This window comes from Nerophis ophidion, linkage group LG10 (genome assembly GCF_033978795.1).
Source record: "Nerophis ophidion isolate RoL-2023_Sa linkage group LG10, RoL_Noph_v1.0, whole genome shotgun sequence".
NCBI classification, from domain to species: domain Eukaryota; kingdom Metazoa; phylum Chordata; class Actinopteri; order Syngnathiformes; family Syngnathidae; genus Nerophis; species Nerophis ophidion.
The window spans coordinates 61784274-61797077 of NC_084620.1; the positions used below are offsets into that span (position 1 = coordinate 61784274).

Consider the following 12804-nt stretch of genomic DNA (forward strand, 5'->3'; position numbering starts at 1 on the left):
GGTCAACCCACATCAGCAAAATAGTGGAGAAAAGTAAAAAGGTGTTAAATATAATGAGGGCTTTGAGGGGTAAAGATTGGGGGGCTGATAGGTTGACATTGGAAACAATATATATATCACTTTAATTCCATCTGTTATTGACTACGGATGCATTATTTATCAATCTGCTTCAAAAACACTACTTGGGAAAATAGAGCGGATCCAGTCACAGGCGTTAAGATTATGTTGTGGAGCTACTAAATCAACCCCAGTGGCAGCATTACAAGTAGAAATGAAGGAAAAAACCTCTGGACATGAGGAGAGATCAACTCTCAGCAGTTTATTGGGCAAACTTAAAAGGATCCAAGCAAGGACATCCAACCTGTCAAGTGCTACTAAACTGCCAAGAAAAAAATGAATAGTTTTGGGTGGATAATAGGAGATATATGTAGCAAAGCTCAAATTAACAATATTAAAGTGAGCCCTACAGTACCAAGTCCTGCAATACCACCGTGGATGTATGACAACCCAAAGGTAAACATGCAATTACTGAAGAATAGACATTTAAATAGTTACCAGATAGAACATTGGATGAGGAAATGTTTTTTTAGATAATATTAAGATATTCACAGATGCATCAAAAACTATAAATGGACCGCTCTTCGGGACCCAGGATGGACCGCTCACCTGTATCGGTTGGGGACATCTCCACGCTGCTGATCCGCTTGAGATGGTTTCCTGTGGACGGGACTCTCGCTGCTGTCTTGGATCCGCTTGAACTGAACTCTCGCGGCTGTGTTGGAGCCACTATGGATTGAACTTTCACAGTATCATGTTAGACCCGCTCGACGTCCATTGCTTTCGGTCCCCTAGAGAGGGGGGGGTCGCCCACATCTGAGGTCCTCTCCAAGGTTTCTCATAGTCAGCATTGTCACTGGCGTCCCACTGAATGTGAATTCTCTCTGCCCACTGGGTGTGAGTTTTCCTTGCCCTTTTGTGGGTTCTTCCGAGGATGTTGTAGTCGTAATGATTTGTGCAGTCCTTTGAGACATTTGTGATTTGGGGCTATATAAATAAACATTGATTGATTGATTGATAAATAGTAAAGTAGGAGCTGCTGCAGTTATCCCACCAGGGAATATAGTGTTAAATACAAGATAAAGTATCTGTTTTTACGGGGGAATTGGTAGCAATTGATATGGCAGTTAACTGGATAGAGGAAAACAAAGCAAGGAAAGTAGTCGTGTGCTCGGACTCCAGCAGTGCTTTGACGAGCATAAAAAACATAGCATCAGAAACAAGACTAGATATAGTTTATGACATAGTTCAGGCGATCTACAGGATAAATAAAGCGGGAGGTGTGGTAACATTTCTCTGGGTTCCTGCTCATGTAGGAGTTGAGGGGAATGAGTTACCTGATAGATACGCAAAACAAGCAAGCACTAAAACAGAAGTAAACATGGAGATGAAGCACAGTAAAGAAGAAGTGAAGAGCACCATTAAGATAGAACACAATAAAAAGTGGATAATTGGAATAAGGAAAGAAAAGGTAGAGAGTTTTACAAAGTCCAGAGGAAAGTGATTGATTGATTGATTGATACTTTTATTAGTAGATTGCACAGTTCAGTACATATTCCGTACAATTGACCACTAAATGGTAACACCCGAATAAGTTTTTCAACTTGTTTAAGTCGGGGTCCACGTTAATCAATTCATGGTACAAATATATACTATCAACATAATACAGTCATCACACAAGTTAATCATCATAGTATGTACATTGAATTATTAACATTATTTACAATCCGGGGGGTGGGATGAGGAGCTTTGGTTGATATCAGAACTTCAGTCATCAACAATTGCATCAACAGAGAAATGTGGACATTGAAACAGTGTAGGTCTTATTTAGTAGGATATGTACAGCCAGCAGAGAACATAGTGAGTTCACATAGCATAAGAACAAGTATATACATTAGAAGTACATTTGAGTTGTTTATAATCCGGGGAGATGGGATGTGAATGGAGGAGGGTATTAGTAAAGGGTTGAAGTTGCCTGGAGGTGTTGTTTTAGAGCGGTTTTGAAGGAGGATAGAGATGCACTTACTTTTCCACCTGTTGGGAGTGCATTCCACATTGATGTGGCATAGAAAGAGAATGAGTTAAGACCTTTGTTAGATCGAAATCTGGGTTTAACGTGGTTTATGGAGCTCCCCCTGGTGTTGTGGTTATGGCGGTCATTTACGTTAAGGAAGTAGTTTGACATGTACTTCGGGATCAAGGAGGTGTAGCGGATTTTATAGACTAGGCTCAGTGCAAGTTGTTTTACTCTGTCCTCCACCCTGAGCCAGCCCACTTTGGAGAAGTGGGTTGGATTGAGGTGTGATCTCGGGTGGAGGTCTAAAAGTAACCGGATTAGCTTATTCTGGGATGTTTGGAGTAGGTGTCATGAGAGGAGGAATAGAAATAGGAAGGAAGAAGACATTATTACTAGAATGAGATTAGGACATACATGTCTAAATAGTTCACTAAAATTGATAGGAAAACATACTACAGGACTGTGTGATTTTTGCCATCAGATAGAAAATGTTGACCAGGTTTTAATACCATGAATTGATTAACGTGGACCCCGACTTAAACAAGTTGGAAAACTTATTGGGGTGTTACCACAATTTAGTGGTTGATTGTACAGAATCTGTACTGAACTGTGCAATGTACTAATAAAAGTATCAATCAGTCAATCAAAATGTAGGAAATACAATAGAGAAAGAGAAATACTGGAAAGTAAGTTATCAAAAGAAAATATTAGGTTAACAGTGAAAGATGTATTAGGATTGAATTCAGAAAACATAGGATATAAAGCAATATAAACATATTTTAAAAACACAGGATTAAATAAAAATAATATAGAGTAGGGATCCCCCTCGGTCCACACTCCATTACAGTAGGTGGCGCTAATGCACACCACAAGGTTGCTTGCCAACCGCCATAAAGACAAAAGAAGAAGAAGAGCATTAGTTGAACCACTGACGTTTGTCCCTTCGGACTTGCCGTATTGTTTACAGGAAGACGGGCCAACATGGCGACTGACCGCTAGCAAGATGGCTGTCGTGAAAACCTTCATTACTGCATTTTAAATGATTCAGATAAGCATTTTCATGCCCATGTCCTTTTATGACGCCCAGCTCAGCATAAGTCTTTATTTTTAGGGGCCAATGGTGTTTTATTCGCCCAAACTTTGCTAGCAAGTTCGTCGATGATGGCGGATGAGCTGCGGCCTCTCCCGCGGGAAAAAGCCATCCTGGAGGAGGAGCTGCGGCCTGTCCCGCGGGAAAGAGCCATCCTGGAGAGCTTCTTCACGCAGCTCGGCATGTTTTCCTTCGAGCGGGCCAAGGACTACGTGGAAAAGGAGAAGGACATCAACAAAAGCTCCGGCAGCATCTGGACTGCACTCCTAGCCGCGCTGGCTCACCTGGTGGCGGCAGAGAAGTCCTATCACAACATGACCTTCCTGGGACACAAACTTGGTAATGTTATCAACTTTGTTGGCTTTGGCCACCAGAGGGCGCCACAGCACAACTGCACTTGCCAACTCCCTCCAAAATAAGAAAATAAGGCACACCTGCAAAGGCTGAAGGGAAGCAGCTAGACACGTGATTTTCAACCTTTTTGGAGCCAAGGCGCATTATTTTCACTGAAAAAATGCGGAGGCACAATACCAGCAGAAATTATTAAAAAATAAACTCAGTCGTTGTCGAAATTGTTGGACATGACATTAAAGGCCTACTGAAAGCCACTACTAGCCACCACGCAGTCTGGTAGTTTATATATCAATGATGACATATTAACATTGCAACACATGCCAATACAGCCTTTTTAGTTCACTAAATTGCAATTTTAAATTTCGCGCGAAGTATCCTGTTGAAAACGTGGCAGTATGATGCCACCTACTGATATGGAAGAGTATTACACAGTTACTCTGCCGATCTGCAGGCAGTGCAGACACTCAACAACAGCACATTATTTGCCGATTATAATTACTGGTTTGGGCTTCACGGTGGCAGAGGGGTTAGTGCGTCTGCCTCACAATACGAAGTTCCTGCAGTCCTGGGATCAAATCCAGGCTCGGGATCTTTCTGTGTGGAGTTTGCATGTTCTCCCCGTGAATGCGTGGGTTCCCTCCGGGTACTCCGGCTTCCTCCCACTTCCAAAGACATGCACCTGGGGATAAGTTGATTGGCAACACTAAAATTGGCCCTAGTGTGTGAATGTGAGTGTGAATGTTGTCTGTCTATCTGTGTTGGCCCTGCGATGAGGTGGCGACTTGTCCAGGGTGTACCCTGCCTTCCGCCCGATTGTAGCTGAGATAGGCGCCAGCGCCCCCCGCGACCCCAAAAGGGAATAAGCGGTAGAAAATGGATGGATGGAATTACTGGTTTGCAAAAAATATTTCTAACACAAGTAGGTGAAATTAGATAATCTCCCACGGCACACCAGACTGTATCTCACGCACACTAGTGTGCCGCGGCACAGTGGTTGAAAAACACTGACCGGGACTACTATACAAAAAACAGATTTTGCATCAATCAAACATCTGTGGAATATATTAGGGATTGAAATTACTGCCTAAACTCACACAAACACTTTTTTTTTGTTTTTTACTCACGCCCAATGGTTCAATTAGAAAAACTATTAGCAAGTAAAACAAAAAAAACAAAAACAAATTCTGTAAGTAAAAAACTATTTGCAAATATTAAAACATATTTCTTAAATGAAAAGAAAAATGCTTCACAACTATAAAAACGAATTTCTTCCATGAAAAAAATATTCACAGCTATAGAATATTTTTCCTATAATGAAAAAAATTATATGCAAGTAAAAAAAAAGTCTTTAATGCAAAAAAGCTTTGCAAGCAAACTCTAAAAGTTGAAAAAACGATTCGCCATTGTTAAAACAAGTTTCTGCTAGTAAAAAAAATTGATTTTCAAGTATTAAACAATTTTTGTCAACCAAAAAATATTCGACTGTTTAAAAATGTCCTTCTTCAATGAAAAAAAAATAGAGGTAGGAAATGGATGGATGGATGGATGGAAAAAAAAATGTTTTAGTTTAAAAAAAATATTTTGATAATAATAATTAAAAAAAGAGAATTTGTAAATATGAAAACAATTTTCTGCAAGTAAAAAAACAATTTGAAAGTATTAAAAAATATTTCTTAAATTTAAATGAGTCACACAACTATAAAAACGATGTTTTCAATGAAAAGTAACATTCGCAGGTATAAAAATATTTTTCTTTAATGTCAAAAATGATTCGGTAGTAAAAAAATGTCTTTAATGGAAGTATACATTTTTTTCCCCTGAGTTCAAAAATGATTCGCAATTATTACAAAAAAATTCTGCAAGTAAAAAATCAATTTGAAAGTATTAAAACATATTTCCTAAATGGAAAAAATAAGTCAGACAACTATAAGAATGATTTTCTTCAATTAAAATACAATATTCGCAGGTATAAAAGTATTGACATGAAGCAGAGTGGAAGTAACGGGGCATGAAGGGGCGGCATGGCGTAGTGGGTAGAGCGGCCGTGCCAGAAACCTGAGGGTTGCAGGTTCGCTTCCCACCTCTTGACATCCAATTTGCTGCCGTTGTGTCCTTGGGCAGGAAACTTCACCCTTTGCCCCCGGTGCCGCTCACACTGGTGAATGAATGATGAATGAATGATTGGTGGTGGTCGGAGGGGCCGTAGGTGCAAACTGGCAGCCACGCTTCCGTCAGTCTACCCCAGGGCAGCTGTGGCTACAATATCTAACAATAGAAAAGCGCGATATAAATCTAATCCATTATTATTATTATGACGTGAGTAGAGGTAATAGATGGTGATGTTGCCAGGACGAACAACAGAAACAGACCAGCTTAAAGGGGAACATTATCACAATTTCTGAAGGGTTAAAACCAATAAAAATCAGTTCCCAGTGGCTTATTTTTTTTTTCAAAGTTTTTCTCCAAATTTTACCCATCACCCAATATCCGGAAAAACGGCTTCAAAGTGCCTGATTTACACCATCGCTATATCCACATGTCTATTGTCCTGTGACGTCACTGCGTGAAGCCACCAGAAACAAACATGGCAGATAGCACAGAAAGGTTTAGCATAGTAGCTGGGATTCAGACTCGGGTTTAAGCGGCGTAAGCGATTCAACAGATTACGCATGTATTGAAACGGATGGTTGGAATGTGGAGGCAGGTACCGAAAACTAAATTAAAGAAGAAACAAAAGCTTTTGAGCCATATCACGACAGACAGCGGCACGGGAGGAAACAAGGAGGAATTCGGCGATCGCCTTCTAACCAACGATTGGTATGTGTTTGTTTGGCATTAAATGTGGGTGGAGGGAAAGGCTGGATGCAAATATAGCTACACATGAGGTATAATGATGCAATATGTACATACAGCTAGCCTAAATAGCATGTTAGCATCGATTAGCTTGCAGTCATGCCGTGACCATTGATATGTCTGATTAGCACTCTCCACATAAGTCAACAACCACAACAAAACTCACCTTTGTGATTTTGTTGACTTTATGGTTGGAAATGCATCAGCTTTGAGTGTCGCAGGATATCCACACATTCTTGCCATCTCTGTCGTAGCATAGCTGTCGTCGGTAAAGTGTGCGGAACAAACCAGGGACTTTGGCATCTTTTGACCAGTGGTGCAACTTGAATCCGTCCCTGTTGGTGTTGTTACACCTCCGACAACACACCCACCAGGCATCATGTCTCCAAGCTACGGAAAACTGTGGAAAAAACGGAAAATAACAGCTGATTTGACTCGGTGTGTGTAATGTGTTTGAGAAAATGGCGGATTGCTTCATGTTGTGACGTCACGGGTGAAAGGTCATCACTCCGACAGGCCAACAATTGAAAGGCGTTTAAATCGCCAAATTCACCCTTTTAGAGTTCGGAAATCGGTTAAAAAAACATATGGTCTTTTTTCTGCAACATGAAGGAATATATTGAGGCTTACATATGTCTGCTGATAATGTTCCCTTTAATGTCAAAAATTAATCGGTAGTAAAAAAAAATGTCTTTAATGCAAGCATAAACATTTTTCTCTCGAGTTAAAAAACGATTCACAATTATTAAAACAATTTTCTGCAAGTAAAAAAAAGGATTTGCAAGTATTAAAAGATTTCTGTCAACAAAAAATTATTCGACAGTTTAAAAATATTTTTCTTCAATGAAAAAAATAATTTCACAGTTAAAAAAATAAATATTTCTTGATTAGAAAAAATGATTCGTTAGTATAAAAACAATTTTTTGCAAGTAAAAAAACAATTTGCAAGTATGAAAACATATTTCTTAAATGAAAAAAAATAGTCATAACTATAAAAACGATTTTCCTTAATGGAAAAAAATATTCGCATCTGTAAAAGTATTTTTCTTTAATGCATGTAAAAAAAACAATTTTTTTTATTTAAAAAAGAGTTGCAAACATTAAAAATGTTCTCTCCGACTTAAAAACGATTCGCAATAAAAACAATTGTCTGCAAGTGAAAAAAGGGTTTGCAAGTATTAAAAAATTTTCTTTGAGCAAAAAGTATAAAAAGTATAAAAATATTTTTCTTCAATGAAAAAAATAATTTGACAATTAAAAAAAAAAATTCTTGATTTAAAAAAAAAAAAAGGATTCACAAGTATAAAAACTATTTTTGGCAAGTAAAAAAAAACAATTAAAACATTTTTTAATTGAAAAAAAATTGTCACAAGTGTATAAAAACGATTTTCCTTAATGGAAATAAAAATTGGCATGTATGAAAGTATTTTTCTTTATGCAAAAAATTATTAAAATTATTATTCGTAAAAAAAATGTCTTTAATGCAAAAACGGTTTGCAAGCATAAAAATGTTTCTCTACCAGTTAAAAACAATTTCCAATTATTAAAACATATTTCTGCAGGTAAAAAAAGTATTTGCAAGTGTTAAACAATTTTCTTTAACAGAAAAATATTCGACTGTAAAAAATATTTTTCTTCGATGGAAAAAAAAAATCTTGTATTAATAATTTTAAGTATAAAAACAATTTTCTGCAAGTAAAAATAAACATTTCCAAATACCCAAACAATTCTCTTCAGGTTAAAACTTATATTCCATGCAATGACAGGTGGTGCTGCTGAGTAATTTTCAGGGCGTCAGAGCCACTGTTATGCGCATGGTGCCATCCGCCTAAAGTAACAAAGAAGAAGAAGCAGGGTGGGGAGTAAATGAAAGACTTACAGGTTGAGCTTGTTCAACCCTGTCTTCTCACGATAATAAAAATACGGAGCAAAGTGCGTCCCTTGACAGGTCAGAACTGAATGTGTACTTTTGTCTCTAAATTCGGTATAGTTTCATATTTCAAGGGACGAGTGGCAGACCTGAGTCTTCAGTCTATTTCATCTCAACATATGAAATGTTACTTACTTCACCGAGTATTATTTACAAACCCCGTTTCCATATGAGTTGGGAAATTGTGTTAGATGTAAATATAAACGGAATACAATCATTTGCAAATCATTTTCAAGCCATATTCAGTTGAATATGCTACAAAGACAACATATTTGATGTTCAAACTGATGAACATTTTTTGTGTGTGCAAATAATCATTAACTTTAGAATTTGATGCCAGCAACACGTGACACAGAAGTTGGGAAAGGTTGCAAAAATAGTGATAAAATTGAAGAAGGCTCATCAAACACTTATTTGGAACATCGCACAGGTGTGCAGGCTAATTGGGAACAGGTGGGTGCCATGATTGGCTATAAAAACAGCTTCCCAAAAAATGCTCAGTCTTTCACAAGAAAGGATGGGGCGAGGTACACCCCTTTGTCCACAACTGCGTGAGCAAATAGTCAAACAGTTTAAGAACAACCTTTCTCAAAGTGCAATTGCAAGAAATTTAGGGATTTCAACATCCACGCTGCATAATATCATCAAAAGGTTCAGAGAATCTGAAGAAATCACTCCACGTAAGCGGCATGGCCGGAAACCAACATTGAATGACCGTGACCTTCCATCCCTCCAATGGCACTGTGTCAAAAACAGACATCAGTGTGTAAAGGATATCACTACCTGGGCTCAGGAACACTTCAGAAAACCATACTTGCCAACCCTCCCGGATTTTCCGGGAGACTCTCCCGGGACAAATTTTCTCCCGAAAATCTCCCGAAATTCAAGCGGAGCTGGAGGCCACGCCCCCTCCAGCTCCATGCGGACCTGAATGAGGACAGCCTGTTTTCACGTCCGCTTTCCCACATTATAAACAGTGTGTCTGCCCAATGACGTTATAACTGTAGAATGATCGAGTGTGAGTTCTTGGCTTCTTTTGTGGGTTTATTGTTAGGCAGTTTCTTTAACGTCCTCCCAGTGCGGTAACAACACACAACAACAGCAGTCACATTTACGTCTACCCTAAGGCAGTTCGTCTGCCGTAAACAGCATGTGACACTCTTAAACATGACAATACTGCCATCTACTGTACATGCACCACAACACCTCCAGGCAACTTCAACACTTTACTAATCCTCCTCCAATTCACATCACATCTCCCCGGATTGTAAATAATCGAATGTATTTCTAATGTATATACTTGTTCTTATGTTATGTGAACTCACTATGTTCTCTGCTGGCTGTACATATCCTACTAAATAAGACCTACACTGTTTCAATGTCCACATTTCTCTGTTGATGCAATTGTTGATGACTGAAGTTCTGATATCAACCAAAGCTCCTCATCCCACCCCCCGGATTGTAAATAATGTAATAAATTCAATGTACATACTATGATGATTAACTTGTGTGATGACTGTATTATGTTGATAGTATATATTTGTACCATGAATTGATTAACGTAGACCCCGACTTAAACAAGTTGAAAAACTTATTGGGGTGTTACCATTTAGTGGTCAATTGTACGGAATATGTACTGTACTGTGCAATCTACTAATAAAAGTATCAATCAATCATGCATATGTGACAATAACATCTACGGCTTTTAGAAAGTGCAGTGCACAACTGCCCACACAACAGCTGGAAATAAATGATAAATGATAAATGGGTTGTACTTGTATAGCGCTTTTCTACCTTCAAGGTACTCAAAGCGCTTTGACACTACTTCCACATTTACCCATTCACACACACATTCACACACTGATGGAGGGAGCTGCCATGCAAGGCGCCAACCAGCACCCATCAGGAGCAAGGGTGAAGTGTCTTGCTCAGGACACAACGGACGTGACGAGGTTGGTTCTAGGTGGGATTTGAACCAGTGACCCTCGGGTTGCGCACGGCCACTCTCCCACTGCGCCACGCCGAAATATACTGCTCCACTCTTAACCACGCCCCCAACCACACCCCCCGCCCTAACTCCGCCCCCCTGGATATGGGTTGAAAAGGACTTGCAAATGATTGTATTTTGTTTATATTTACATCTAACACAATTTCCCAACTCATATGGAAACGGGGTTTGTATTCATGTATTTATTTAATTGTGATGACTTATGGAGTACATTGTGAATACTTTGAGAACAGGAAGTGAACAAAAGTTTTGGCAACTGTTATGTAAAAGGAAAGGGGCAGGATTAAATAAGCTCTGCTTCTTCTTACTCCTTGTCGAACATGTTGAAAAGAGAACCTGGAATTTGTGAAGTATCATGTTGTATGTTTGCATGTTCCAAATAAAGTCAAAGTCAAACTGTTCCACCCCGCAGGTGGTCAGTCTTTCTTCAGCCGCAAGGACTCCATCCGCACCGTCTACACGTCGCTGTACAACGAGCTGAGGAAGGTGGTGACTACGGGACGCCACGGCCAGCAAGGCTCCGCCTCCTACCTGGAGGACCTGCTGTCTCACCTGTCGGAGCAGCTGTGCCACTTCACTCAGGCCCGCGTGGAGATGGCCGACCTCTACGAGAAGATGCACGTGTTGGCCGGCCAGAAGAACGTGAGCTGCGAGGAGCTGGTGACGGCGCTGGATGGCGTCCTGCACAAGTACAGCGCCAAGTGAGTCCTCTGGGGTTTTGGTCTTTTTTTAGACTTGACAGTAATTGCAGCGACGTGACATAATGAGGCTGGAAGATGAAAAGTGCTGAATGCAGGAAGTCCAGATGCTTCCCCCCTGTCGGTGTGATGAATGACGCTCTCTGCAGGTTCCACCATCCCATCCTGGGCCGGGTGGAGGAGAGCTTCCAGACGGAGGTGGAGGTGGTGACCCTGTTACTGCGCTGCCAGGCCCAAGTGTCCGAGTGGCACTTCCTGCCCGCCTTGCTCAACCTGCACGGCGCCACCACCAAACTGGGCGCCTGGAGTCATCTGTTCCAGCGGCAGAGAGAGACTCGCAAGCATCTGTTCGGAGGTCAGTCCCAGAAGGCCGTGCAGCCGCCGCACCTCTACGCCTGGCTGCAGCGCTTCCAGGCGGCGCTGCTGGCTAAGTTCAGCTTCTACTTCCACGAGGCGCTGAGTCGCCAGACGGCGCCCGCCGACATGCGCGCCCTGACCGCCCGCACCGCCCCCGACTACCACGGTAAGATCTGCTCTTTCGTGCGCAAACACGACGCCAGCAACGTGTCGCTGGTGTTCGACAACCGCGGCTCCGCGAGCTTCCAGGGGCACGGCTACCACCACCCCCACTCGTACCGCGAGGCGCCCAAGGGCGTGGAGCAGTTCCCCGCCGTCGTTTCGCTTCCGTCAGGCGAGCGCCCGCTTACGCACTGGCCCAACGTCATCATGATGATGGGGGACCGCGCGGCCGAGCTCAACACCTTGGACAAGGTGGTCCACTTCTATGACGACAAGGTCCAGAGCACCTACTATCTGACCCGGCCCGAGCCACATTTCACTCTGGTGGTCATCTTTGACGGCAGGAAGTCCGAGAAAGACCTGCACATCGCTGCCTTCCTGCAGGAGATCTCCGCCTCGCTGAGGAACTCAAAACCCTTCAGCACGCTCAAGCCAGGTTCTAAGGGCTGAGTGCACCACACTGAAGACCCCCCGCTTCTTCTTGGTCTTTTTGACAAATGTTCCCCATCAAAAGACAATTTGTTCTACTTTTCCGGCAAATTATTTTAATTCATAGCTAATTTTAATGAATCAGTCCGTGTTTTAATTTGTTTACTTATACTACTTTGTATTTGCTATGTTGGCATATTGTTTCGATCAATAAAATCATTAAAATGTTCACGTACTAAAACGCTGCTTCAAACAGACGCTGCTGTATGGCTTGTTCACCAGGGGGCGCTGCAGAGATGATTTTACAGCAGTTAAAAGAGTATTGAATGTGCGGCCTGCAACACCAAGGAGAGAAAATGGTCTCAATATGTAACCAAACAACAAATAGTATTTGTAATCAAACAATATTTGCAAACAAAATTAATGGATTTGAAATAAAACAAAATATGTTTATGCAGCAAATTATTTGGTTGCGAATAATTTTATATATATATATGTATATGTATATGTGTGTATATATATATATATATATATGTATGTATGTATATGTGTATATATACAGTTGTGATCAAAATTATTCAACCCCCACACAATTTTGGTGTTTTAGCAAGTTGGACATTTATTCCGTATGTTGTTTATAGTCATATCAAATAAAGATGTGTCAAATAGACAAATGCAACTTAAATTGTAACACTGTATTTTACAAAATAGCAAAAAAGGACATTTTTCTTAATATCTCATTGACAAAATGATTCAACCCCCTAGTTACATGCATCTTTAGTACTTAGTAGAACAGTAATGACATCCTTCAAAGGTGATACACAAGTTTCTTGCAAGCATCTACAGTAT

The 12804-nt window shown here is 40.6% G+C and overlaps 1 protein-coding gene across 1 annotated transcript; it reads left to right on the top strand.

The window, feature by feature from the left end:
- The first annotated feature begins 3010 nt into the window (after positions 1-3010).
- kics2 (KICSTOR subunit 2) lies at positions 3011-12184 on the top strand. The gene is made up of 3 exons (XM_061914352.1): positions 3011-3503; positions 10722-11010; positions 11157-12184. The coding sequence occupies exons 1-3, from the start codon at positions 3233-3235 to the stop codon at positions 11974-11976; spliced, it is 1380 nt and encodes a 459-aa protein (XP_061770336.1). The 5' UTR covers positions 3011-3232; the 3' UTR covers positions 11977-12184.
- The last annotated feature ends 620 nt before the right edge of the window (positions 12185-12804 follow it).

What these genes read in the sequence shown, in the direction of transcription:
- kics2 (XM_061914352.1), top strand. Translation starts at nt 3,233, where the DNA reads ATGATGGCGGATGAGCTGCGGCCTCTCCCGCGGGAAAAAGCCATCCTG. An exon ending in CTTCCTGGGACACAAACTTG is followed by an intron (nt 3,504 to 10,721) that starts GTAATGTTATCA and finishes TCCACCCCGCAG; the next exon opens with GTGGTCAGTCTTTCTTCAGC. An exon ending in CTGCACAAGTACAGCGCCAA is followed by an intron (nt 11,011 to 11,156) that starts GTGAGTCCTCTG and finishes CGCTCTCTGCAG; the next exon opens with GTTCCACCATCCCATCCTGG.